The sequence below is a fragment of the Neovison vison genome, chromosome 6 (assembly GCF_020171115.1).
Source record: "Neovison vison isolate M4711 chromosome 6, ASM_NN_V1, whole genome shotgun sequence".
NCBI lineage: Eukaryota > Metazoa > Chordata > Mammalia > Carnivora > Mustelidae > Neogale > Neogale vison.
The window spans coordinates 69,026,468-69,054,044 of record NC_058096.1 but is presented as its reverse complement, the minus strand read 5'-3'; the positions used below and the strand labels follow the sequence as shown (position 1 = coordinate 69,054,044).

The following is a 27,577-nucleotide window of genomic DNA, read 5'->3' as shown; positions in this document are numbered from 1 at the left end:
CTTTTTAAAAGACCTATGTTTGTTTTCCTGCATATTTCCCCCTACCTCCTGAGGTAGCCCTTTCACCGGGAAAAAAACAGAATTTATAGTCAGAAAACTTCTCTTTAAGTTCTACTCTCAAAAAAAAAAAAAAAAAAATTCTACTCTCACTACCTTAGGCAAGACAGATGCCTAATTTTTCTTTGTATAACACAGGATTACTGTTATTTCCCTTAGAGGACTGAGGATTAAATGAGATGGTGAATATATAAATTGTAAAATGTGAAATAAATGACATGTTAATATTGTTAATAATTGACCCCTCACTGCTAAACTGTTTACTCCATGTCTCCTCAGTGTACTGTGTATATTTACTGTGTCCCCTCAGTGTACTGTGTATACACGTATCTAAACATACAAGCGTATACATACATATATATGTAGTATTCTTTATCCTTTTTTGCTTATGAGATACTCTGTGATCTTTTTCACAGGTAAGTTTTAAATTTCAGAAGAGCTGTTAATTTCATTTCATGGCCTATTCTTTTCTTCTACTTTCTATTCATTTCATTTTTTTGTTTTTCCTGTCTCTGGTAGTGTTTGATATCCAGAGGTCTCTCCAAATATGCTTAATACACATTACAGCATTACACCCTGCTTTACCAAATATATGCAGTTTTTTTCCCGTGATATTACAACTCCCACTAAGGTGACTAAAAGTGGAATCTTATTAGAGTTAAAAATGCCTCCAGGATAGAAGCATTTATTGAGCAGAATCATTATCATTCTGCTTCTATTTGAAAGGAAGTCACATGTTTTGCCACCTAGACTTTGAGAGTAATTGAAAAATTGACTGTTTAACAATTCTTAGAGACCTTCACTTACGGAGTTCTCAGTTTGTGTCTCCCTCTTGTCCATATATGTGAGGAAAACACATACAGTCCTATTGTTAAGCACAATCGCTTTTTTTTTTTTTTTAAGATTTTATTTATTTATTTGACAGAGAGAGATCACAAGCAGGCAGAGAGTCAGGCAGAGAGAGAGGAGGAAGCAGGCTCCCTGCTGAGCAGAGAGCCCGATGCACAATCGCTTATTTTTATAAAAGTTTTTGGACTTGCAAACAAATATCTGGGGGATTGTTTTCCTGAGGACTGTGGCTAATTATTAATATGTTTTCCATTGATTTAACAATTTGATGTTTATTCCTGTTTCTGCATGTGTAAATGGTTCTATAAAACCAAATACAGGGGTGCCTGGGTGGCTCAGTGGGTTAAGCCACTGCCTTCAGCTCAGGTCATGATCTCAGTGTCCTGGGATCGAGCCCTGCATCAGGCTCTCTGCTCAGCGGGGAGCCTGCTTCGTCCTCTCCATCTGCCTGCCTCTCTGCCTACTTACAATCTCTCTATGTCAAATAAATAAATACAAATATTTTAAAAATAAATAAATAAAACCAAATACAACCTCTGTTGCCATTCCTACTAACATTAACATTACAAGGGAAATACACTAGCTTTTAAGAATAACATTTGTGGGGCGCCTGGGTGGCTCAGTGGGTTAAGCCGCTGCCTTCGGCTCAGGTCATGATCTCAGGGTCCTGGGATCCAGTCCCGCATCGGGCTCTCTGCTCAGCAGGGAGACTGCTTCCCTCTCTCTCTCTCTCTGCCTGCCTCTCCATCTACTTGTGATTTCTCTCTGTCAAATAAATAAATAAAATCTTTAAAAAAAAAAAAAAAGAATAACATTTGTAATGGTTCAAAAATAAAATATTTTTAACATTTCTCATAATTTGATCTACAAATTTTGATTGAATCAAGGACTTATTTTAAATATAATCGCTTTTAAATTTACCATCTTGATTATTTAAATTATGAAGAAACTTATTTTTGTTCCCTGTTCTGTACATACTGTTATGAATTGCTACTAAAATTTATAAGTTTTAAATAAGAATTCATAAATTGGACTGTCCTCATTTTGAAGCTTCCAATTTAAGTCTTTTCTTAGATTCTTGAAAAAAAAGTACCCTAAGGTATTCGTGATTTTACTTCAATGGCACTTCTACTTTGAATTTTCATTAAAACAGTTGTATTGTTTATGTGGCAACAGAGGAAAAAAGTAGATTGTTAACAATTCTAAACTTTAAAAAGAAGCTATTTTGTAATTCTGCTTTTTCCCTACTGTTACACTTTATCAGTGTTTTTACAATTATCATTAATAAATCATCTTTGTATCTGTTATGCCATCTTTGTGTCTTTTCAACATTTAATACAGATTTACTCTTTTTTTAGTTTTTTAAAAAATTTTATTTAAATTTTAGTTACTTAACACAGAGTGTAATATTAGTTTCAGGTGTACAATATAGTGATTTAGCACTTCCATAGATCACCCGGTGCTCATCACAAGTGCACTCCTTAGCTCCCATCATCTATTTCATCCATCCCTCAAGCCACCTCTCCTCTGGTAATCATCAGTTTGTGCTCTAAAGAGTCTGTTTCTTGGTCTGCTTCTCTCTTTTTCCCCCCTTTGTTCATTCGTTTCTTAAATTCCACATATGAGTGAAATGATATGGTATAATACAGATTTACTTTAATCCTCACAACAACATTAACATTGTCAGGAAGGCAGGACAATATTCGTATTTCCCTTTTATATATGAGGAAACAAGCTCAAGTAAGTTAAATATTCCAAGTAAGGTGAGTGATAATGGTGGAGTTGGAGCAAGAATGCTCTGAATAATTCTCTGGTAGTTATATTCTAAGTATGAAACTCTAATATATTTAGAGGAATTTATTTAGTGAACTAAATTGAGTTTCAGTAAATTAGAATTTAAATGTATTTAAGTAATTATTGTATTTACTGTATTTAAATATAATTAGAATTAAATGTATGTGTAAATTGACAGTCTTAAAATTTCATTTTATAAGTCTTTAATCACTCAATTGTCTTTTTATAATCTAGTATCTACTGCGGATTATGAAGACTATCAGAGTGTAACTCGTTTTCTAGACCTCATACCTCAGGATACCCTGGCAGTAGCTTCCTTTCGCTCCAAAGCATATACACGAGCTGTAATGCACTTTGAATCATTTATTACAGAAAAGAAACAAAATATTCAAGAGCATCTTGGATTTTTACAGGTTTGAAATTAATACAGTAGATTTAATGATATTTAACATTTCCAGTTTTTTTTGTTTATGTTGTTCATTTTATTGAGTGTTTTAGTTGCTGTGCTAGCTACTAGATATTTATGAGCACTTTAGAAGCTTACAGATTAGTAGCGAGAGATAAACATCAATTTGGTGTTGGGTGATATAGCTATTGTCCTCAGGAAGGGCACTTAGGTTATCCTCTGTGTGGGATAGGGTAGGAGATGGGAGTGAGCAAGAGGTCAGTATGGGCTTCTTGGAGACAATGTCTAAGCTGGGTCTCAAAGAATAGATGGTAGATAGGTGAAAGAAGGAGGTAAGATATTTCAGAGGTATCTGTTTGGAGTTGGGAAAAAATGTGATTTGGGCTAAAGAGTAAAGTGTCAGTTTGGTAATGGCAGAGAACAGATAAAGATTTGTGCAGAGGAAATATACAACATAGAGGACCTTTTAAATTGTCCAAAATTCTTAGAGGACTTTAACCAGGGAAGTGCTGTGGTCAAAATGGTATTTTAGCTAAATGACTATGACTGTCATGGAGGGAAAGTTTGAAATAGCAATGATGCAAGAGAAGCAGGCCACTGTTATTCTTAGGAGATATGTGGCCCTGAATTTGGGGTGGGTGGGAATGGGGATGTGCTGGTTGTAACAGGAATTGGGCATGATGGTGCTAGTGAAATAATGGTTTAGGTGATAGTATTTTGATTGTGTAGGGAAGGAAAAAAAGGGGAAGGTAGGGCTAATACAGGGGATTAAATAAGAGGTCAAAATAAGTAGACTTTTTTTTAAATCAAAAACACAAAGTAGTGAGAAACCAAAAAATTAGTAGCTTAGAGTCTTTTTTTTTTAAAGTTTCCATTATTCATTTAAGTAATTTCTACACTCAATGTGGGGCTCGAACTCATAATCCTGAGATCAAGAGTTTCATGCTCCTCCTACTGTGCCAGCCAAGCACCCCAGTAGCTTGTAGTCTTGGGATGAATTTTAGCCTTCTCCTGTCTTTATTTTTCTTCTTGCCTAGCTTTGAGCCTATTGTTCTTTATTAAAATCATTCCCTTACAAAGATGTTCACCCTTATCTTTCTTAATCTGTGTGATACTTACTTTGTAAAATATTATCCTTGGATAAACTCACCCATCTGTCTTGCCAGTGTCTTGCATTTAAGCAGTTGAACATTGCTGGAGAAACATCACAGTGGATTTTTAACTGCTTTTACTTTAAGTTTGTAATCTGTGACCTCAGCAGGACTCTTTAATACTGCCTTCAGTCCATCTATGTTTCTCTAGTAAGCCTACCTTCTTGCTCTTCAGGATGAGCATTTTTTTCTCCTTTCTCAGCTTCTACCTCACTCACTCTGAACTAGTTGTCTTGTTTTATCATCATTGAGAAAATGGAAGCTAGATGTCCACCAAATTTGAAAATACACTGACTTTTGCACCATATCCTTTTTTCTTTTCTTATGTTATTCCTAAGGAAGGATCCTTCCCTGTCAAAATTCAGTCTTTGTGTTTATGTTCTTGATTTCAGTCCTCCATTGTTCCTGCTTTCTCTAGTATCAGTAATTTATCTTCCTCAACTGCAGTATATAGACATGCGCTTGTATCTTCCATCTTAATTTTAATAATTCCCTTGGTCATACATTCTCCTTCAGATACTGCCCATCTCTCTGTCTCCTTTTATAGCCAGTTTTAAAAGAACTGTTTCTGTTCTCTGTATTCACTTTACTTCCCATTCATTGACCATTCCAACAAGACTTTTTTCTCTATTCCACTGATACTGCTGTTGCTAAGAAAATCAATTGCCTCCATGTTACCAAATCCAGTAAATGTTTCCCATTTCTCATTTTCTTAATCTCACAATCATTTGACCATTCCTTTATCATTAAGACATTTGCTTTTGGGATGCCTGCATGGCTCAGTGGGTTAAAGCCTTTGCCTTAGGCTTGGGTCATGATCTCAGGGTCCTGGGATCGAGCCCTGCATCAGGCTCTCTGCTCAGCAGGGAGCCTGCTTCCCCTTCTCTCTCTGCCTGCCTCTCTGCCTACTTGTGTTCTCTCTCTTTCTGTCAAATAAATAAATACAATGTTTTAAAAAAAGATGTTTGCTTCTATTTCATGGCTTCTGGGATGTCACACTGTCCAGCTTCCTGTAAACTAGCCTGGTTTCTCTTCTCAGTTTCATTTGTTCGTTCTTCCTCTATTAATATGGAAGCACTCCAGTTTCCTTCCCTTCCCCTGTTTTCCCCTCCCTCACCCTGTTCATTCACTAAATCATGCCCTTTTCTGACTCTTTAAAGGACATCTTTGTACTAATTGCTGCCAAATTTTTATATTGAACCTGAATATCTTTGTCAAATTCAGATTTGAGGCATCTCTATATCAATATATTAAAATACTTAAAAATTTTGTAACACTTATAAACTTTATTCAACAGAATTTATCATAAGTTGGATTAAAGAGAGTTCAGGACCTTGCTGTTCTTTATAACTCATCAATAACAATTACTAATGTAGATTTGCATTTAAGTAGAACAAAGGTGTTAAAATAATAGGATGCCTGGAAATTGTTTTTTTGTAAGTTTATTGTGAAGTTTGCCTTGAAACAAATACTGTTGCTTTGAGAAAAATTCTCATATGCTCTTTTCTCATAAACTGGTCATCTTAATAGTTTTATTTCTAGTTGTGTTTTTTTCTTCCTCTTATTTAATTGTTTTGTTACGGTTGAACAAAGAAATTGTACGCTGCTATGCATGAACCAGATGGAGTAGCTGGAGTAAGCGCAATTCGAAAGGCAGAACCATCTCTGAAAGAACAGATCCTTGAACATGAAAGCATTGGCTTACTGAGGGATGCTACTGCTTGTTATGACAGGGCTATTCAGCTAGAACCAGACCAGGTAAGATAATAAACGAAAGGCAACATAATGAAAAGGCCCTGAACTAGGAACTCTTGGAAATCTTTGTTTCAGTACTGTCTCTATTAGTGTCACAATGTGTCTAGAAAATAGTTAATCATCTCTGAGCTTGAGTTTCCTGATTCATAAAATCAAAGATGTGAGATGATCTCAATAATCCCTTCAATGCCAAGTTTCTGTGACCTCAGAAAATCCCCCAAATGAATGAGGTTTGTTGAGGATTATATTTGTGTTAAGCTGTGTGTCCAGTTACTCAAATGTATACAATTTTAGTATGCAATAAAAAGTATAACACGTATGTCAATTTTTTAATAATAATTGTGATTCTCTACAGCCTAGGAAACATTTTCACATTTCATATGCCCTCTACTATCATCTGTGAATTTCTGAAATGATTCCTTAGAATCAATAAGCTATAATTATAATGAGGGCATGTTAATATATCTCATGTTTACGAGGATAGGAAGGGAGTTTAGAATTATTGATTTATAATCTTGGCTTAGATTCTCTGTAATCGTGGATTATTGCTTTTTGTTGTATTTGACATGTTCATTTTCTCAGAAGCTCAATGTACAAGGTCTTTATTTGTCACAGTCTTGTTTTCAATTTTAAAGAATACTGCGTAGTCCTATGTAATTTTTAGTTACTGACACCCTAAATCTGTATTAATGTTACTGTGAACTTGGAGTTTCAATTTTTGTGTGAGAAATAGTATTGCCTATAATCTTTAAATAAAATATTAAAGAGTACTTCTTACTTTTATATTTGATTTGAACCAAAAATTAGAGTGAATCTGGAAAAAAATAATTCAGTCTGAGAATTTTTTAGGTTGTGTATGTATTTTTTTAATATTCACATGTGTTAGGTTATTGTTGGGCACTTTGCCATTAGGCCAAGCAAGTCAGTGGTTGAACTAAGGATATGCTCAATCAAGCAAATAATATATTTTAACGAATATCAGTTAAACTGTCCTTGTTGCCCAAGGTGTATTTGAAATGATCATTGCTATTTTAAATATTTTTAAATTTCTAGATCATTCATTATCATGGGGTAGTGAAGTCCATGTTAGGTCTTGGTCAGCTGTCTACTGTAATCACTCAGGTGAATGGAGTACATGCTAACAGGTAAAATTTTTTAAAGAATGATTTTCTTTTGTTATTATATCTGAATGGGAAAATTTTAATTAGTGAATTGGGTTGATATAATTATTGAAGAAATGAAATCTTTTTTATGTTTTCATGGTATTGGAGATACAAAAAAAATATTTTTTTCTACTTTGCCATAAATTGATTTAGCACTTAACAGCTCATCTTCTGTCCCAAGAGTCAACCTTGAATTATATTTGCTTTAAGATTGAAGCCTTCCAAAGCTCACCTGGTGTTGGTGAGGCTCATAAGAATGTATCCAAAAAGTATCTAAACTCTGTCTACATTATCAACTCCAGTTATTTTCTGTGTTGGGGAGGGGAAAACCTTGTTACTGATTTGTAGAACATCACTCCACATTGTGTGGGTTGATTTTTCCCTAAAGGATTGATAAAAACGAAAGCTGCCTTCCTTTGCTAAAGAAAATGGGTTTGTTACAGCAAACCAAATGATGGAAAAAAGTAGTACGTATGTATAATAAAGATTAAGGCTACACAGGTCTTTTGGTCTGAGGAGTAACTCTGGAGGTTGGTTCTGCTCTTGAAGCTGCCTTGCTTTGAGAGCTAAAAGACGTACTTCTTGTTAAATTTACCAGATGCCGACTGACTATTATGGGCAGTGAGATCTGATCAAAAGGATGGTATCTTGGTTAACAAACAGTTAAAAAAAACTGGCCAAAGTTTCTAGTTAGGACTCCCAAAACAGTTCTTCTGAGTATAGTTTTTTGTTTTTTGTTTTTTAGAAATGTTTATTTGTCAGAGAGAAAGAGAGAAAGTGCACAAGTAAGGGGAGCGGTAGGCAGAGGGAGAACAAGGCTCCCCACCGAGCAAGGAGCCCGATGTGGGGCTCGATCCCAGGACCCTGGGATCATGACCTGAGCCAAAGGCAACTGCTTAATCAACTGAGCCACCCAGGTGTCCCCTAAGTATAGTTTCTGTAATTCCAAACTGTTTGTAAAAACCACAATTCTATAATGTTTGAGAGCAGAGAAGCTCAGTTTTCACAGTAATGGAATTTATGAAATGAAGGAGGAAGCTTTGCAGAGGCAGAGAAAGAGTGATTATATGTTTTAGATGTTTCTCTAGGTTAGTTGAGAGACCTTATAATTACTTTGGGAAGATTTGTTTGTCATGGCTCAAGCCTAGGTGTCAGGTTTCCTAATAATGCATTCAGGACAGTTCGACTCCTCTTGTCTTCTTTTTGGAGCCTCTCGATCTTTGAGCTGTGAAAAGTCAAGTGTCAGTATTCGGTCGAGATTTTCCTGTCCTGTTGGATCAAATGGTCATTGAGGGCATGTATTTTCTTTGGGGAGAATATTTGCATTTAAGCAAATATTTCTCCAAAATTATTAACTGTATTACTATATTTTTTAAAGCTTTATTTATTTGACAGACGGGGATCACAAGTAGGCAGAGAGGCAGGCAGAGAAGGGGGCGGGAAGCAGACAGCCCAATGTGGGTCTTAATCCCAGGACTCAGAGATCATGACCTGAGCCAAAGGCAGAGGCTTAACCCACTGAGCCACTAAGGCGCCCTGACTGTATTACTGTTTTTCATTTATGTATTCTTACGGATAAGTTCTCACAGCCTGATCTTCACTGCCTTTTAGTACTTCTTGGTATAATGCTTCTTCGACACATCCCCTCTAGATAGCAAATCCTGCTAATTCTACTCAGATTTTTTTCTTAAAATTTTGATATTTTGGCACCTGAAGATGAGTTTATAAAGTTATTCACAACTGGACTTTCAAAAACTACATTTCTAGTATATTCTATCCTTGTTATATTGTTTTTGGTGTAATTTGTATTTAGAAGGAAGGTAGTCAGTATTTATGCTGCTATAAATAAGTTTTGTTTTTTTTTTCCAGTAAAAACTTGACTCATTTATTAAATTTTTAAAAATGTGTTTAACTACAGAAAGAGCAAGGAAGACTTTTAAGGACATTGATCCTTGCCTCTCTGATTCTTTACCGTGTTTATAATATGAGAATATGTGTATCTTTCAGTGTTATTAAATAATTAAATGGAAAAATGTGCTTAGCCCGATGTGTAGCATATAGCAGATAACTCAAATGGTGTAATTGATAAAAAGGAAATATGGGGAAAGTCTACCTTCTTCTATGTAGTCATGATATAAAATATCACTACCCCATCTTAATGTCACATAAGTAGAATGCTTAGAAAAAATAATTACCAATATTATACCAGTTTTACAAACCCAAATTTTAAAGTCACTAAAAATAGTTTAATAATATATATTTTACATAGCAAAATTTTGTATCCTTTGTTATGCCATTGACACATCATTTGTAGATTTTTTTTTTTTTAAGATTTTACTTATTCATTTTAGAGAGAGAGCACGCACAGGGAAAAATGGGAGGGGGGCAAACAGACTCCTCATTGAGCAGGTAATCTATTAAGCCCTTGGCTCAACCACGGGACCCCAAGATCACAATATGAGCTGAAACCGAGTTGGACGCCCAACCAACTGAGCCACCCAGGTGCCCCCATTTTAACTTTCTTAAGCCCTTATTACTGAGTGTCCTAGATACTCCCAGTTGTCCCTGACCTACCCACGGGCGCCTATATTTTTGCCTTAAATTTAATTCAGAAGTCCCAAGTTCTGAGAATTCCTTACCTCTGAATATGTATATATGCAGTTGACTCTTTTTCCTTCCTGCCCTTTGTAATTGTGAATTGTAAACTGCACTTTGTAATTATCCAGGCATCGATTTCTCTTCTAATATAGCACAATTTATTTTTTTATAAAGATTTTTTTCTAAGATTTTATTTATTTATTTGACAGAGAGAGACAGAGCAAGAAAGAAAACACAAGCAGGGGGAGGATGAGAGGGAGAAGCAGGCTTCCCGCTGAGCAGGAGCTCAGTGTGGGTCTTAATTCCAGAACCCTGGGATCACGACCTGAGCCAAAGGCAGACACTTAATACCTGAGCCACCAAGGTGCTCCTATGTGGCACAATTTAATTTGTTAAGGAATGGCATATTTAAATGGCCCTGTTAGAAGTAATTATTGAAAAAAATGTCTTGGGGCGCCTGGGTGGCTGAGTGGGTTAAGCCGCTGCCTTCGGCTCAGGTCGTGATCTCAGGGTCCTGGGATCGAGTCCCGCATTGGGCTCTATGCTCAGCAGGGAGCCTGCTCTCCTCTCTCTCTCTGCCTGCCTCTCCATCTACTTGTGATTTCTGTCTGTCAAATAAATACATAAAATCTTTAAAATGCAAACTATTTTAAAAAAATGAAAAAAATGTCGGGGGAATGGAAAGAATAAAAATTGGGGGTTATTTTGGATAGAGATAATTATTTTGTATCTAAGTACAAAATACAATATAATACAGTAAATAGAGCAATAAATAAATACAATAAATAGAGTTCTAAAACAATGAAAAAAGTCTAAATGCCACTTTAAATAAAGTTTATTTGATACTGGCTTCTCTTAATAGGTCTGAATGGACAGATGAATTAAACACATACAGAGTGGAAGCAGCTTGGAAATTGTCACAATGGGATTTGGTGGAAAACTATTTGGCAGCAGGTAAAATTACTTCTTATAATATAAGCAGATTTTATTTATTTATTTGACAGACAGAGATGACAAATAGGCAGAGAGGCAGGCAGAGAGAGAGGAAGGAAAGCAGGCTTCCCACTGAGCGGAGAGACCGATGCGGGACTCAATTCCAGGACCCTGGGATTATGACCTGAGCCGAAGGCAGAGGCTTTAACCCACTGAGCCACAAAGGCACCCAAGACAAACAATTTTAATATCCTATAAATATTCAGACTTAAGTAGCTAAGTAACATCTATAATTAATCTTTCAGCTTGTCTTATAATTGCCTCGTTTAGTTTTTCAAAGTATAATGAAACCATCTGTTTCAGTATTTCTGCTGACCATTTTACCAAATGAAATAAAGCTTGTTTGGGGGCTCTACGTTTATTTTTCAGATGGGAAATCTACAACATGGAGTGTCAGACTGGGACAGCTATTATTATCAGCCAAAAAAAGAGATATCACAGCTTTTTATGACACACTGAAACTAGTGAGAGCAGAACAAATTGTACCTCTTTCAGCTGCAAGCTTTGAAAGAGGCTCTTACCAACGAGGATATGAATATATTGTGAGGTATATGGGGGGTTTCCATCTTTATATTCCTGGTGTATAACTTGTCTTCTGACACAGACTTAGAACATTTTGGTTAGTAAATAAGTGATAGTATATTTGGCATCCTGTGTATCTACACACAATTGCTCTTTTATTCCTTGATCTCAAATCACCTTATATTTGTTTTGTTTTGTTTAGTTTTTAAGTAATCTCTATGCCCACCATGGAACTCGAACTCACAACCCTGAGATCAAGAGTCACATGCTGTACCAACTGAGCCACCCAGGTGCCCCTCACCCTTTAGTTTTTAAAAAATGTTCTAATACATATTCCTTTCATTGGAAAGGGAATTATGAGAGACTTCTAAAAAATAAGAAAAATATCTTATATTCATCCTTTTGTAATGTCATATTGTACTTGCTCTGTAACTAACCTAAGCAGTGTAGACCTCTGTGCCCTGGCACTTTGGTGCTCAGTACTTGTTAGTTTCTTCTCCTTCTTATTTAGAAATGCATTTGACATTTTCCTCCCCAAAAATGTAGGCATTATCTAGTAGAAAGGAAAATTAACTTTTAGAGGTAAGGAAAAAATGAAAAACATTTCAGGTCTTTTAGTTCACCTGAGGAAAATAATAGATGTTATAATTTAAAAAATACTTCAGAACATTTTTTTTTCTTTAATTTAGAAGAATTTACTGTAGTTTGTATTGGCCCCTTTGGTAGTAGCTTAATGAAACTGTAGATTGGACCACTGAGATTCTTTTCTGTAGCTGCTCAACTGTGTCCTTCAACACTGAGTCATAAACACTGAATATTATAAATGGAAAAAAGGTAGTGTGTGTCATGAGTGTTTCCATCATTCTTAGAAAAAAATTGATCATTTCACATTTTTTTGCCAGCATCTACTATGTCTGGTCCTCTTATAGATGCACCAGCAGTATATGCACATATTTCTTTTTATTATAATGGACCTATATGTATTTTTTGTTGTTATATAGGTAATAAAATTTGATTTTCATACACTTGAATTTAGTTTTATATACTCTTCTCCAGTTTAATTAATAGGGATTTGGGGACCATAGCAAACCACTAAACATTTGAATCAACATAAGTTGTGTTTTATATCCAATTTAAAAAGATAAAAATGTTACTGTTTATATACCAAGAATATATAATGGCTAAAGTTCTTCTGAAGAAAACCTCACATTTCAGATTCCCCTTTTTTTTTAAAAGATTTTATTTATTTGTTTGACGGATAGAGATGACAAGGCAGGCAGAGAGAGCGGGGTGGAAAGGAGGCTCCCTGTTGAGCAGAGAGCCTGATGCGTGGCTCAGTCCCAGGACCCTGGGATCATGACTTGAGCTGAAGGCAGAAGTATAACCTACTGAGCCACCCAGATGCCCCCACATTTCAGATTCTTCATGGCTAATTTGAGTGTGTACTTTGTATATGAGATTAATAGGCTGAATATGATAACATTTTAACATAGGCTCTATCTGTCTCTAGGTTGCACATGTTGTGTGAGTTGGAGCATAGCATCAAACCACTTTTTCACCAGTTGCCAGGTGACAGTTCTCAAGAAGATTCTCTAAACTGGGTAGCTCGACTAGAAATGACCCAGAATTCCTACAGAGCCAAAGAGCCCATCCTGGCTCTCCGGAGAGCTTTATTAAGTCTCAACAAAAGGTTTTTCATTTTTCTTTTTTTTTTTTGCATGTCAGTAATCATGAATTTCTATTATATTTATATTTGCATATTACTTGGGAGTATTTATCTTTCTTAATTTTCTCTCCAATATATATTTTTCTGTTATCATTTGTCAAGGCAATACTGTGTAAGTTGAAATGAACCTAGAGCTTGAAAATTACTTTCATATGCAGTGTATCATTTTTATTGTTAAAATATCTGGGAGAGATAAAGATACAAGTCAGGATTAGAGTTTTCATAGACTTATTATTGAAAAAATTAAACACACTAAGAAAATTAAAATCAGTTTTTTAACAAATTAATCTTCTTTTTTTTTTAAGATTTTATTTATTTATTTGTCAGAGACAGAGGGAGAGAGAGCGAGCGAGCGCAGGCAGACAGAGAGGCAGGCAGAGGCAGAGGGAGAAGCAGGCTCCCTGCCGAGCAAGGAGCCCGATGTGGGACTCGATCCCAGGACCCTGGGATCATGACCTGAGCCGAAGGCAGCTGCTTAACCAACTGAGCCACCCAGGCATCCCAATCTTCTTTGATTTCTTTGAAATAGTAATTGAGAAGGTTCCATGTTAGGAAGAGATATTTTTAGTTAAATTGTTGAATATACTTAATGCTCTTTCCCCCTGTTTTTGTCACATTCATATAGACCAGATTACAATGAAATGGTTGGAGAATGCTGGCTACAGAGTGCCAGAGTAGCTAGAAAAGCCGGTCACCACCAGACAGCCTACAATGCCCTCCTTAATGCTGGAGAATCACGACTTGCCGAACTGTATGTCGAAAGGGCAAAGTGGCTATGGTCCAAGGTAATGGCCAAGAGAACATTATCATGTATATGTGTTCTGTTGTAGATTATCGCTAATCCACATTAAGAGTCATTTTCTGTCGTCTTTATCATTCTACCATAATTCTACCATAAGAAGAAACTAGTCCTTCTTTCCTGAAGTTCCTAAATGTCTTTCCATTTCAAGTTGAAAGTACAGTTCTTTCAGTTTTCATCTGTTTTCCTTTTTTTTTCCCCTTGAGGGAAGCAGCCAATTTTTACTTTGCTTTTACCTCCCATATATATACATGGAGCACATAGTAGACACTCAAAAAATATTTCTTAAATGAAAATAACTTTGTTCACTACTTACATCCTTGGTAGATAATTAGCCCACTTTTATTGTCAAGATTAATTTCTGATCTAGCCTATCAGAAAAGACTTAGTATAAGAAAAAAAATTCCCAGCCATCCCTAGATTGAAGCAATAGTAATGAAAAAGAGGCTTTTTGAGTATCTGAACTACTTGCAAAGATTATGCACCAGATTTAAATTGTTATTACTTACATATCTCCTTATGCTTGCCACCAGTCTAGAATTAGTCGTAAACATTGCATGTTCTGAAGTTGACATTTAGCAGCTACAGCTGGTTCCATCTGTGATTATGGAGGCAAAAGTAATGATTCAGCCTATACTTGTCAGAAGCTGGTCGTTTTCTGAGCTCGTGCTAGTCTATGTATTGTAATACCTTAAATTCAATGTGTTCAAAATGCAGTTGATGATTTACCATTCAATAACGGCTTCTCCTATAGTCTTTGTTTTTCTAAATAGGATTCTTTGTATCCTCTCATCTAAGATCACAAATCTACGCATCATTTTGAACTTCTTCCTCTCCCTCATTTCCACCTGCAGGTGGAGACTAAATTTTCCTTAGAAATGTCTTTTGATTTTTTTTCTTTAAGTAAACTCTACCTCCAACCTGAATCTCAAACTCACAACCCTGAGATCAAGAGTTGCAGGCTTAGGGTGCCTGGGTGACTCAGCTGGTTAATCTTCTGACTCTTGATTTTAGCTCAGATCATGATCTCATGATCTCAGAGTTGTGAGATAGAACCTCACACACACTCTCTTTAAAGAAAAAAAAAAGAGTTCCATGCCCTACCAACTGAGCCACCTAGGCACCCCATCTTTTGATATTTTGATACAAACTTCAAGTTATAAAATAAATAAGTCATAGTATAGTGTACAGCATAGTAACTGTAGTTAATAATAACTTACTGCATATTTGAAAGTTAAAAAGAAAACATCTTTTGAGTCTTTTTATCTGTGCTTTCATTCATGCTCTTAGCATTTATAGCCTCTAATAATATTAATAGCCTTTTATTTCAGTCTTCCTATTTCTCTGTGCACATGACTCTAGTTTGTGATCTTTTTAAAATGCACATTGAATCATGTAGCTCCTCTTATTAAAATTTTTTGAAGTATTCTTCATGCCTTTATGATGAAGTCTGAACTCTAGAAAGTATACAAGGCTTTTTCTGATTGAGTTCCAGTCCACCTCTTCAGCTTCATGTATCACTCACTACCTCAAATCCTTTAGGCTTTAGCTAAAACCAAACTATTCACCTTTTCCAAGTAGACTTATTATTCCTTTTTTTTTTTCCCTCAACCCTGAGATCAAGACCTGAGCTAAGATTGAGAGTCAGATGCTTAACGGACTGAGCTACCCAGGTGCCCCAAATTGTTACTTCTTTTTTTTTTTTTTTTAAGATTTTATTTATTCATTTTACAGACAGAGATCACAAGTAGGCAGAGAAGCAGGCAGAGAGAGAGAGGGAAGCAGGATCTCTGCTGAGCAGAGAGCCCGATGCGGGGCTCAATCCCAGGACCTTGAGATCATGACCTGAGCCGAAGGCAGAGGCTTTAACCCACTGAGCCATCTAGGCGCCCCAAATTATTACTTCTTTTACCAAGAATGTCCTTCCCTGAATTCACTCACTTCCAGGAAGATTGCTACTCATTCTTTACGCCTGGGTAGCTCAGTTGGTTGAGCGGCTGCCTTCAGCTCGGGTCATGATCCCAGCGTCCTGGGATCGAGTCCCGCGTCGGGCTCCTTGTTCGGCGGGGAACCTGCTCCTCCCTCTGACTCTGCCTGCCATTCTGTCTGCCTGTGCTTGCTCTCTCCCCCTCTTTCTCTCTGATTAAAAAAAAAAAAAAAAAAAAAAAAAATCTAGAAAACCTAATTCAAATTTTTCTCATTTGGTAACTTTTCCTGAATGCTGTTCTCCTTCATTTTTCTTTATCTTCACATAGATTTAGGGGATTCCCTTCTCTGTCCTTAGTAATACCTATATATTTTCCTCTGCTAATAGTTTTTAACATTGTATTGCTGTTTTACATTATCTGTTTCCTCACTTGATTATGAACTTTATTAAGCCAGAAATTTTGATTTATTCTTGTTTGTTTAGCCCCAGTCATCTATATATATCTTCAGTTCCTTGTACTTTTATTGACCATAAAAATGAGTGACTAGATGAATGAATATGAGTTCTCTATGATATGAAGCAATGCTTCCTTTTTAAGATTTTATTTTCATAGGAGGGAAATGAGAGATGAACATGAAATTAAAAAATTTATACATAAAACATACTTAATGAACTTCAAGTACTAATGACTTTGTTTTTCAGAAAACAGAAATATCTTAAAAGGCTTGTTGTTGCCATTTTCCTTTTAGGGTGATGTTCATCAGGCACTAATTGTTCTTCAGAAGGGTGTTGAATTATGTTTTCCTGAAAATAAGACACCAACTGAGAGTAAGAACATGTTAATCCATGGCCGAGCTATGCTACTAGTGGGCCGATTTATGGAAGAAACAGCTAACTTTGAAAGCAATGCAGTTATGAAAAAATATAAGGCAAGTATATGTATAATGCAGTTTCATAAGAACTCAATCTTTTTTTTAATTTTGAAAATGTATAAAATGATTTTATTTTATTTATTTTTAAAGATTTTATTTATTTATTTGACAGAGAGAGCACACAAGCAGGGGGAGCAGCAGGCAACGGGAGAGGGAGAAGCAGGCTCTTGGCCAAGCAGGGAGCCATGTGTGGGGCTCCATCCCAGGAATCTGGGATCATGACCTGAACCAAAGGCAGACACTTATCCAACTGAGCCACCCAGGTGCCTCAGAAAAATGTATAAAATGATTTTAAAGTCCATATGGAAGAATACATGTATAAAAATAGCCAGGAAACTTTTTTACTTTCTAATATGTGGATAACATAATAAGAATTAACACAAAGGAAATACACTTAAGAAACCACCACCCAGGTCAAAAAGTAGAGCATTATTAACACTCTAGGATCCACCCTTTCACCCTCCTCAAAGTTAACCACACTGTATCCTGAAAATTTTTAAAGAAACACAATGCATACCTTCCTTACTAAGTATTAAACTTTACATGGATGGTGTTATAAGGGAGATACTTACTAATAACCCATGAGTCAAAGAAGAAGTTGCAGTGGAAATTGAGAAGTTATCTGTAATGATAAAATAATTATAATAAACTGAATGATAATAAAATCTGACATAACAAAACCTGTAGGATGGGGGTCGCATCTGACTGGCTCAGTTGTAAAAGCATGTGATTCTTGATGTTGGGATTATGAGTTCAAGCCCCACATTGGGTGTAGAGATTTTAAAAAACAATTAAAACTTTAAAAAAAAATCCTGTAGAATTTGGGTAAAGCCATTCTTAAAAAGAATAAAATTTTTATTTATGTATGTTAGAGGAAAATAAAGCCCCAAAGTTAATGAGCTAAGTATTCATCTTAAGGAGTTAGGAAAGGAACTAAAAAAGAGCAGAAGTGAAAACAAAGAATGTAGAAGTTCAGAAATAAAGTAAGAGCAGATGACTTTTAGAATTTGTGAGGCAAAGTGAGAAAAAGGAGTTCAACAGAGACAGTTCCAGATCTGTGCAGGAATCCCCCTGCATCTTTGGCCTAATTCTGAGCTATGCAGGCAGAACTCAACTCTCTGTGAAGCCTGGCTGGAAACAATTATCAGGGAAAGAACAGTGACTTGGGGGTTGAGAATCGGGAGTGCTATAAAAAGAATAATTTCCAGGGTGTCTGGGTGGTTCAGTCATTAAGCGTTGCTTTCAGCTCAGGTCATGATCCCAGAGTCCTGACATCGAGCCCTGTATCGGGCTCCCTCCTCAGTGGGGAGCCTGCTTCTCCCACTCCCCCTTCTTGTGTTCCCTCTCTCACTGTCTCTCTCTCTCTGTCAAATAAATAGATAAAGTCTTTTAAAAAAAAGAAGAACAACAGCAACAATTTCCAGAGCTTACATAGGATTGAGAATCATTCAGCATTCTATCAGCTAGGCAAGAGGCATCATTGCATACATGATATATAGAAACTCTCAAAGGGCGACACCTTAGAAGTGGGTTTATTTAGCCCTAGACTAAAGGCTTCTTTACCTCCATCCTAAAAAAGCATCAATACATTAAAAGGATTAAGCTCATTTGCAAATAACATTACTGCCTACCCAATCAAAGTCTGCCACTCTTTAAAGGAAAATAAAAAAAATCTAAAACTCAACAACATAAAATGATCTATGTCTGGCATCCAGTAAAAAAAATCACTCGATATGTAAAAGAGAGAATTTATGAGCCATATACGAAGAAATGTCAGTCAATAGCAATAGGCCCAGATATGTTAGAGATGATGAAATGGGCAGAAAATGACTTTAAAACACCTGTCATAAAAATGTTTTAGATAAGGACTTTAAAATTACTGCCATAGGGGTGCCCAGGTGGCTCAGTTGATTGAGCATTTGCCTTCAGCTCAGGTCATGATTTCAGGGTCCTGGGATCAACCCTGCATCTGGCTCCTGCTCACCAGGAATCCTGCTTCTCCCCCTCCCTCTGCCTGCTGCTGCGCTTGCTTGTGCTCTCTCCCTCACCCTCTCCATTAAATAAGTAAATAAAATCTTTTTATAAATAAATAAATAAAATCACTACCATAAATTTGCTTAAGCCTAGAGGAAAACATGACAGCGATGAGAGAAATGGAAGATATCCAGACAAACAAAAGATCTAGATGTGATAATTGATCAAACTATAAGATTTGTGTATTTTTCTGTATATAAATTTTATTTTCCAAAATAAATATTAAAGACTTAAATCAGAAAAGAAGGAAGGAGGAGACAGGTAAGAGGAAAGGAGGGTAAAATGATGGTAAACCAGCCTGAGAAATACCTTTTTAAAAGAAATTTTAATATGTTGCCTTATTCCCTTTGCTTCTATGACTAGATGGGGGAGGGATGCTGTGCCTGGTTGGGCACATGAATTCAGCATCTGTTCCATATATCTAGTCATGTCATTCTCTCCTCCCTCTGCAGACAGGGTGCTGTCTGTATATTTGCAGGATTAGGTGCAGGGAAAACTCAAGATCTCATTTATGTTCCTAGTTCAAACTATGTTCTCATACTTGCTTGAATTAAGAGTGGAACTTCATTTTTTTAAAAAAATTTTTTTAAAGATTTTATTTGTTTGACAGAGAGAGACATGCAAGAGAGGGTAACAGAAGCAGGGGGAGTGGGAGAGGGAGAAACAGTGTTTCCGCCAAGCAGGGAGCCTGATGCGGGGCTCAATCCTAGGACCCTGGGATCATGACCTGAGCGGAAGGCAGATGCTTAATGACTGAGCCGCCCAGACACCCCTCAAAAATTTTTTTGATTGTCTGCCATTCTCTATGTTTTGTTTCCATCACATTTCAAATAGTATTGTTTTTAAAATAAATACACAAATACTTAAAAGGCAGGGAAAGGGAAAGGAAATGAACAGGGGACAGAGCAGAAATGGCCAGAAAGGTAGGAGAAAACTTGGAAGATTGTGGCCTCACTAAAGCCAAGAGAAGAAACTATTTCAAAGAGTAAGTGGTGTGGACAACAGAAACAGATGCTGAAGAGAGTTCAAATGAGATCAGAACTGGGAAGGATCTTTTAGATGTAAGATGTTGCTTTTGGGGAATGCCAAAGACTGAAAACATGAAATAGTTTGAAGAGTGAATGAGAGATGAATTCTTAGAAACCTGATTTTAAAGGAGTTGGGAGGAAGGGCAATAACCCATGAAAGATCTTGGGAAAAAATACGTGTAATTTTTTTAACCATATTTTTATGCTCCTAAAGCCCTATCCTCAGATCTTTGATATTTTCCTTTCACAGAGATCTTTTTGATAATAAAAACATACATATAAACACTTTCATAGAATACTTTAGTCAATCTGGAAATTATTTTGATGACATATAATGTAGCAATGTAGATGGAGTTTTCTTTCCTTAAATAGCTAATTATCCCAACACTGTTTCATGTTGGCCAGTGGACAGCTCATTAGAACCAACCAGCCATCCCGAGAAAACCTTTCTAAGATAATTCTTTATCTAAATGAAAGAATCACTTTGCCTTTGACTTTGCTCTGCTTACATATGGCTCTTATACTTTTTGATCCCTAATCATCTATTCATACTTTATTTCCCAGTATAGTATGGGGTTTTCTTTGGTGAGTATCTGGTGTTGTCTTTTATAGGATGTGACCTTGTTTCTGCCAGAGTGGGAGGATGGGCATTTTTACCTTGCCAAGTACTATGACAAATTGATGCCCATGGTCACAGACAACAAAATGGAAAAGCAAGGTGATCTCATTCGGTATATAGTTCTTCATTTTGGCAGGTAAGTGTGAGAACTGATATGTGCTGATGAAATATGTAAAATAGACTCTTGATCTTGAACTGTTTTCACAGATTTTAGCATATTCAGGATGTTTTCTGCTTTACCACTGATTCAGTCTTTAACCGTAGATTAGATTTTAAGTTTTTCTTTATATCATTCTTTATTCCTTTTAAAAAATAATTTATTAATGGAAAAAGTAAGGTGCATTTATATTTTTAAATTCAGTAGTACCAATATTATACAATGAAAATTAATTGTCCTTCCCATTCCAGACCCTAATCTCCTGAGTCCCCCTCTATAAAATTCCAGAAGACCCTAAACATAATATATTTATTGGTTATAATTACCAGTGGAATGTCTCCTTTCTGCCCGTTCTGCTAAGAAATACTATATATGAAAATGCTTTTGACATTAGACTTAGAGAAAGAGCTTATCTCTTAGACTAGGTAACAGGTAAAATACAACTTGATTTTATATATTAGTGTATTATAATTACATAGCATATTATCTCATGCCTGTTTATATTTTCACATATTATTTCCTAAGAAGTAATAATGACATTCCACTCATTCTTTTTAAGATTTTGTTTATTTGAGAGAGCAAGTGAGCATATGAGCACAGGAGGGAGGGGCAGGAGGAGAAGCAAACTGAGCAAGGAATCTAATGCAGGCCAATCCCAGGACCCCAAGATCATGACCTGAGCCAAAGGCAGACACTTAACCAGCTGAGCCACCCAGGTGCCCCATGTCAAGGATACTTTTGGATAATTATTTGATCCTGCAAACATTTTCTGTTTATATCTGTCAAGTGATAGTTTAAGTCTTTACATTTTAACTCTTATAATGTAAAAAAGAGCACTATGTTAATAGCATCTTTTCTATATAATTGCAGATCTCTCCAATATGGAAACCAATTCATATATCAGTCAATGCCACGAATGTTATCACTATGGCTTGATTTTGGTGCTAAAGCATACGAATGGGAGAAAGGTATAATTTTTTATGTAAAAGTTTTAAGGGGTAAGAAAAATTTTAACTTTGGTATAAAGTCACATTGGCTTGACAGTCTAACTTAAAAAAGCTAGGAATGAGTTTGATAATTTAAATTGCATATAAATGTGAGCAAGAATATTAACAAAGAGGAGACACACTGAACACATAGACATAAGTTGTTGCAGTTCAAGGCTGCAAATGAGAATCTACTTAATCCTTCCTGAACCTAATACATATTGAGAGATACTAGTTTAAGCCAAATAATTTACCCTAAAAGTTATAGTGGAGTGAGACTTGTTCTGTGTTTCTAGTGAAAATTAATAGCCCTTGAGTTTTTTAATGGCCCGAAATATGTTTTCCTATTTAGACAAAGACAACTATGTTCACAAATTGGCAAGTGATCTAGTTTTAGGTGTGGGAATAACATATATTGTAAGCCTTTTTTTTTTTTTTTTAAGATTTTATTTATTTATTTGGCAGCCAAGAGATCACAAGTAGGCAGAGAGGCAGGCAGAGAGAGAGAGAGAGAGAGGGAGAAGCAGGCTCCCTGCCGAGCAGAAAGCCCTATGCGGGGCTCAATCCCAGGACTGTGGGATCATGACCTGAGCTGAAGGCAGAGGCCTTAACCCACTGAGCCACCCAGGCACTCCTTGTAAAGCCTTTTTTAAAACAAAATTTTTCTTCTGTAAAATGAACTGATACACTGTTTTTTTCTTGTTTTTTTAACTTTGACTTTTTTCCAGCTGGCCGTTCTGATCGTGTACAAATGAGAAATGATTTAGCTAAAATAAACAAGGTTATCACAGAGCACACAAATCACTTAGCACCGTATCAGTTTTTGACTGCTTTTTCACAGTTGATCTCCCGAATTTGTCATTCTCACGATGAAGTTTTTGTTGTCTTGATGGAAATTATAGCTAAAGTGTTTCTAGCCTATCCTCAACAAGCAATGTGGATGATGACAGCTGTGTCAAAGGTAATATAGTAATCACAGTAGTGTCTTTTTCCATTTTATATGGCATTGATTATTTAATGCTAATATGAAGATGCAAGTTCCAATGTTTCTTAGATTAGTAGCAAAACATAAGTTTTAAATATTTGAAAACAAGAGAAATTAAAGCATTATGTATCATGTTAAAATTCAGAAATATTTACCATATCAAATGAAAGGACTAAAATGTTAAGATCAAAGAATTCAGTATGTTTTTTCTCTATGAAGTCAAATAAACTGTTAGTGCTTGGTATAAAATGTTAGCCTATTTTTTCAAAGTGTTTTATCCAAGCTATGAATCTAAGCTATTAGTAATAGAAAACTTTATTGCATTGTTAATGGGTATTTATAAGATGGTAAATATATTTAATTATAAATATTTTAGAGAATTTGGAAAATGCACAGGTATAAAAGGAAAATTAAAATTCACTAATACTATTAATATTCTTCTGTATTTTTGTATGTGTATTTTCTATGCGTATTTTAATGCTAAGTTTGGATTATAGAGATACATAATTTGCTATATTTCACCTAACATTTTTACCATAGCATGTTCTTATGCATGAAATATTCTCTGAAGACACAATTTTAATAATTATATAAAGTTCTATGGTAGTTAGCTTATAATTATTTTCTATAATTTACTTAACTGCTGTATCTCCATTGTTTTGCTCTTATAATAAATATATCTAGATACATATATATTTATTCTTATTCTCACTATTCCACCAAGATAGAATGTAAGAAGAGAACTCATGAAGTCATAGGATAACAGCATTTTTGTGGTTGTTGATAGCATTGCCAAATTGATTCCCAGGAAATTTGATCAGTATAAATTTGATCAGTATAAATTCTCATCATGAATAATTTTTAAATTGTATCTATCAAAATTCTGTTTAGTTTTGTTTTTTAAATCTCTCATAAAACTATATTTAATTCTTTTATGACAGTCTTCTTATCCCATGCGTGTGAACAGATGCAAGGAAATCCTAAATAAAGCTATTCATATGAAAAAATCCTTAGAAAAATTTATTGGAGATGCAACTCGCCTAACAGACAAGCTTCTGGAATTGTGCAATAAACCGGTATGATCATAAATCTTCCTACTTACAGACCAGTGTTGGATCATTATAAAAAACTTCTCTTATGATTTTAGCTGGTTTTCTTTCATTCGATTTAATTAAGTTAAAATTCTAACATAAGTAGGTATACACATACATAAAAATTCATTAAATTGTATACTTAAAAATATGCAATTTACCTTAATAAAATGGTCTTTAAAATTTCTAAAGCTCTTCTTAGTGTAGATTCTGAGGGTAAATTATCCATATTAATTAGAAATAATTTAAGTAGAGGGGTGTGAAATAAGTCATAAAAATATAAATATGTAAAATACTCAAAGTCATTTCTATTATTGTTTTGTGTCATATCTTTAAATTTTCAGAATTTATTACATTAACCTACATATATGAGAGGAAAGATGATTGGAGTTTTGGTTTTCATTTCATTTCATTTCATTCTGCCAGTACATACTTATTTCATTGCCTCTTGGCGGCATTAATGCTAAGTGAAACGAAGATAAAGAAGACATGCTTTCCTGCATAGAGGTGCTGATAGTATTGTAGGGAGCTAAGGAGATGGTTATTATCTAGTTTAATAACTACTTTTTTCAGTATACTTGACTATGAACAACATGTTTATAGGGGTAACACTCTTTTACTCAAGGAAATAGAAGGGAAAAAACCCTAAACATAGGTATAGAAAAGGTAAAAGTAAGGAATGAGGATAGTTAGGAGGAAGGGGAAAGAGAGTCTTTACAGTAAAATAGCTAGATTTCACTTTACAAATATTCAGTCTATTAGCTGTTTATAGGTGAGAAAATACAGACTAATCTCTTTTTTACCTTCCCTTCATCAATAAAAACCTTGAAAGTAAACTGCTTTTATTATCTATTTTAGTCCTATTTGAGTAACAAATGTTATGATAATGGCCAATATTTATTAAACACTGGCACTTTTTAAAGTGCTTTACATGTGCAAGTTTTTCAGTTCTTTATCTGAAATTTTTGTGGCCAGCTAGGCTGCATTTAGGAATTCAGAATTTTTCAGATTTTTCAAGGTAATATAATGGTATATGTACTCAATATTCAGTGTCCCTACTGAGAGTATTCTGATAGAGTATCCCATAATCAGTTACATAACTGTTTTCTGCAGTAAAATGTATTAATCTTTACTCTAAGTAAGAAGCTCAGGTTATCATTTGCTGCCTAAGGAGATCTGGTACAAAAAAAGACTTGATTTCCACAGCTCTTTGGATTTTGGAATGTCTGATAAATAGATTGTAGGCCTTTATTATCTCTATTAGTCATTAAAAGTCCACTGGTATAGGTACTATTATTGATAAGGCAAAAGAGTGCAGAGGGTAAATGAGATATATAACAAACTCTTAGAAAACTGCTGACTGCTTAACCATTGTAACTAAAATATTGTAAAAGTAAAAAATTTGTTTTGGTTGAGAATAAGTGTTCTGTAATTCAAGGTAAACCCATGAAAATTAAAATGTACTATTTTCTTTCCCCAGGTGGATGGAAGTAGTTCCACATTAAGCATGAGCACTCATTTTAAAATGCTTAAAAAGCTGGTAGAAGAACCAACATTTAGTGAAATCCTCATTCCTTTACAGTCAGTCATGATACCTACTCTTCCATCAATTCCGGGTGCCCATGCTAACCACGAGCCATTTCCTGGGCACTGGGCCTATATCGCAAGCTTTGATGATATGGTAAACTTCAATGTTATGTAACTGTAACTGTGATTTTTAAATTTAGTTAAGTTAAAAACTTCAAATTGGGTTTTTTTTAAAAGTGTTATTCTCGGAGACTAAGTGCATTTTTTTTTTCTTTTTAGATATCTTATTTATTTATTTGAGAGAGAGAAAGAGAGAGAGAGTATGAGAGGGTCAGAGGGAGAACCAGGCTCCCCACTGAGCAGGGAGTCTGATGCAGGACTCCATCCTGGGACTCCGTGGTCATGACCTGAGCTGAAGGCAGTCGTTTAACCAACCGAGTCACCCAGGTGCCCCCTAAGTGCATTTTATTTGCAAAGAAAAAAACTACTAGAAATACAGAAAAGTAAAACTCTCTTATACTGATGGGATAAAATTGAGTGTTAAAAATCCCATGTTCTCAATATCTGTGACCTATAAAGATATCCATATGGAGAAGATTGATACTTTTCCAATGTGTATTATGATGAATGAGAGCTGTGCATCTTAAATAGCATAATAAAGAGATGGTTCTTTCACCATTTTTAGCTTTCTATGTCTTCCAGTGATCACCTTTTCTCTCCTAAGCTTCTCTGGTAAATATTGCTAACATTATGTGTCTGTTTCTAATCAGTTACTACCTTTGTACTGTCAACTTTTCAACTATCTTTTCAACTTATCTTCTCCAGTGTATTATAAGATACACAGCGTTCATGCTTATTCTCCTTTTAATCTTGTACTAGGACAAGATTGTACTTTAAAAAAAAAAAAACCCCATGTTAAACTGAGTATTTTGATTTTTTTTAGATGCTTATATTGTTTTAGTATGATATCTATTTTTCACAATTTGATTTTTCCATGCTTTCTTTCATCCTGAAAATGGGAGAACAAAATACTTTGTTTATACTTCAGGAGGAAGTAAAATTCAGCTAAGAAGAGCTTGATTTTTTTTAAGTATAACATGTGACTATGAATATGTGACTATTTTAAAGAAGTGGTACTAGAGCATTTCTAAGTAAATACTTTTGAAAACTGTTTGTTCGAGTAATTCTGTGTATCAAAACATTTATTTAATTGCTTCAGAGCCAGGTACTAAACCACATAATGAAATAATTCTTACTTACAGTCATGCTTTATTTTTAACTTAATAGTATTCAGTTTATTAACTCACCTCATTAGGTGGACTTGATTTTGGAAGAGTTTCTTTTTTCTTTTCCTTTTTTTTTTTTTTTTAAGATTTTATTTATTAATTTGACACACATAGGTCACAAGTAGGCAGAGAGAGAGGAGGAAGCAGGCTCCCTGCAGAGCAGAAAGCCAGATGTGGGGCTTGATCCTAGGACCCTGAGATCATGACCTGAGCTGAAGGCAGAGGCTTAACCCACTGAGCCACCCAGGCACCACTGAAAGAGTTTCTTTTTTCAAAAATCGAGTTAAATTAAATTGTTAACATTTCTTACCATTAAAGACATTTAAAAACAATGTCTCCAGCTCTCAATACAGGTTCCAAAAATCTTTTAGGGGCGCCTGGGTGGTTCAGTTAGTTGAGGGGCTTCCTTTGGCTCATGTCATGATCCTGTGGTCCTGGGATCCAGACCTTTATCAGGCTCCTGCTCAGTGGGGAGTCAGCTCCTCCCCTTCCCTTTGCCCCTCCTTGCTGCTCGTTCATGCTCCCATATGCTCACTCTCTCTCAAATAAATCTTTAAAAAAAAAAAAAATCTTTTAAATACTGTGGCTGTCCTGAAGATGCTGCCTAAATTTGGATGTGTAAGTACTTATATTGCTAATTAAGTATTCCTTTTACTTTATAACCATTCCTAATGGTTGACAGTGGGTCTCTATTCATGGGTATTCTTTTCATAGACCATCCGTGATTATGATAAAAGAAATTATTAAAATAATACACTTACTACACAGTAAAGGTTATTATATTCTTTTTGTTAGGTAACACAATATTTACATATAAAAATTTAAACAAAGAATCTTGACCTTAACTTATATATAACTCATTATCTTTTAGGTGGAAATTCTTGCTTCTCTTCAGAAACCAAAGAAGATCTCTTTGAAAGGATCAGATGGAAAGTTCTACATCATGATGTGTAAGCCAAAAGATGACCTGAGAAAGGATTGTAGACTAATGGAATTCAATTCCTTGATTAATAAGGTTTGGAGATAGTTTGCTTTAATTTTAGAATTATCCTACTGTCATGTGATAAGAGCTTTTCATAATGCAGATAGACCATTGTTAAAAAGAGAATGAAATGTACTCTTTTTTGTTTTAATTGTTTTATTGGGATAAAACTTATATTTTAACCAGTTGAGTTCAGTTCAGTGACATTAA

The 27,577-nt window shown here is 35.2% G+C and overlaps 1 protein-coding gene across 4 annotated transcripts in view; it reads left to right on the top strand.

The window, feature by feature from the left end:
- ATR (ATR serine/threonine kinase) overlaps window positions 1–27,577 on the top strand; it is a 98,435-nt gene that overhangs the window by 58,203 nt on the left and 12,655 nt on the right. For 2 of the 4 annotated variants that reach the window (XM_044251530.1, XM_044251528.1), the window contains 14 exons: window positions 2,935–3,113; window positions 5,851–6,015; window positions 7,066–7,157; window positions 10,636–10,727; window positions 11,136–11,313; window positions 12,799–12,978; window positions 13,640–13,799; window positions 16,490–16,669; window positions 20,347–20,489; window positions 21,381–21,478; window positions 22,225–22,457; window positions 23,423–23,557; window positions 25,053–25,253; window positions 27,257–27,400. In XM_044251530.1, coding sequence (XP_044107465.1) covers window positions 2,935–3,113; window positions 5,851–6,015; window positions 7,066–7,157; window positions 10,636–10,727; window positions 11,136–11,313; window positions 12,799–12,978; window positions 13,640–13,799; window positions 16,490–16,669; window positions 20,347–20,489; window positions 21,381–21,478; window positions 22,225–22,457; window positions 23,423–23,557; window positions 25,053–25,253; window positions 27,257–27,400 — 2,180 coding nt within the window. Of the gene's footprint in view, window positions 1–2,934; window positions 3,114–5,850; window positions 6,016–7,065; window positions 7,158–10,635; window positions 10,728–11,135; window positions 11,314–12,798; window positions 12,979–13,639; window positions 13,800–16,489; window positions 16,670–20,346; window positions 20,490–21,380; window positions 21,479–22,224; window positions 22,458–23,422; window positions 23,558–25,052; window positions 25,254–27,256; window positions 27,401–27,577 lie in introns of those variants that run through there. The other 2 variants (XM_044251529.1, XM_044251532.1) reach the window with 2 other exon arrangements.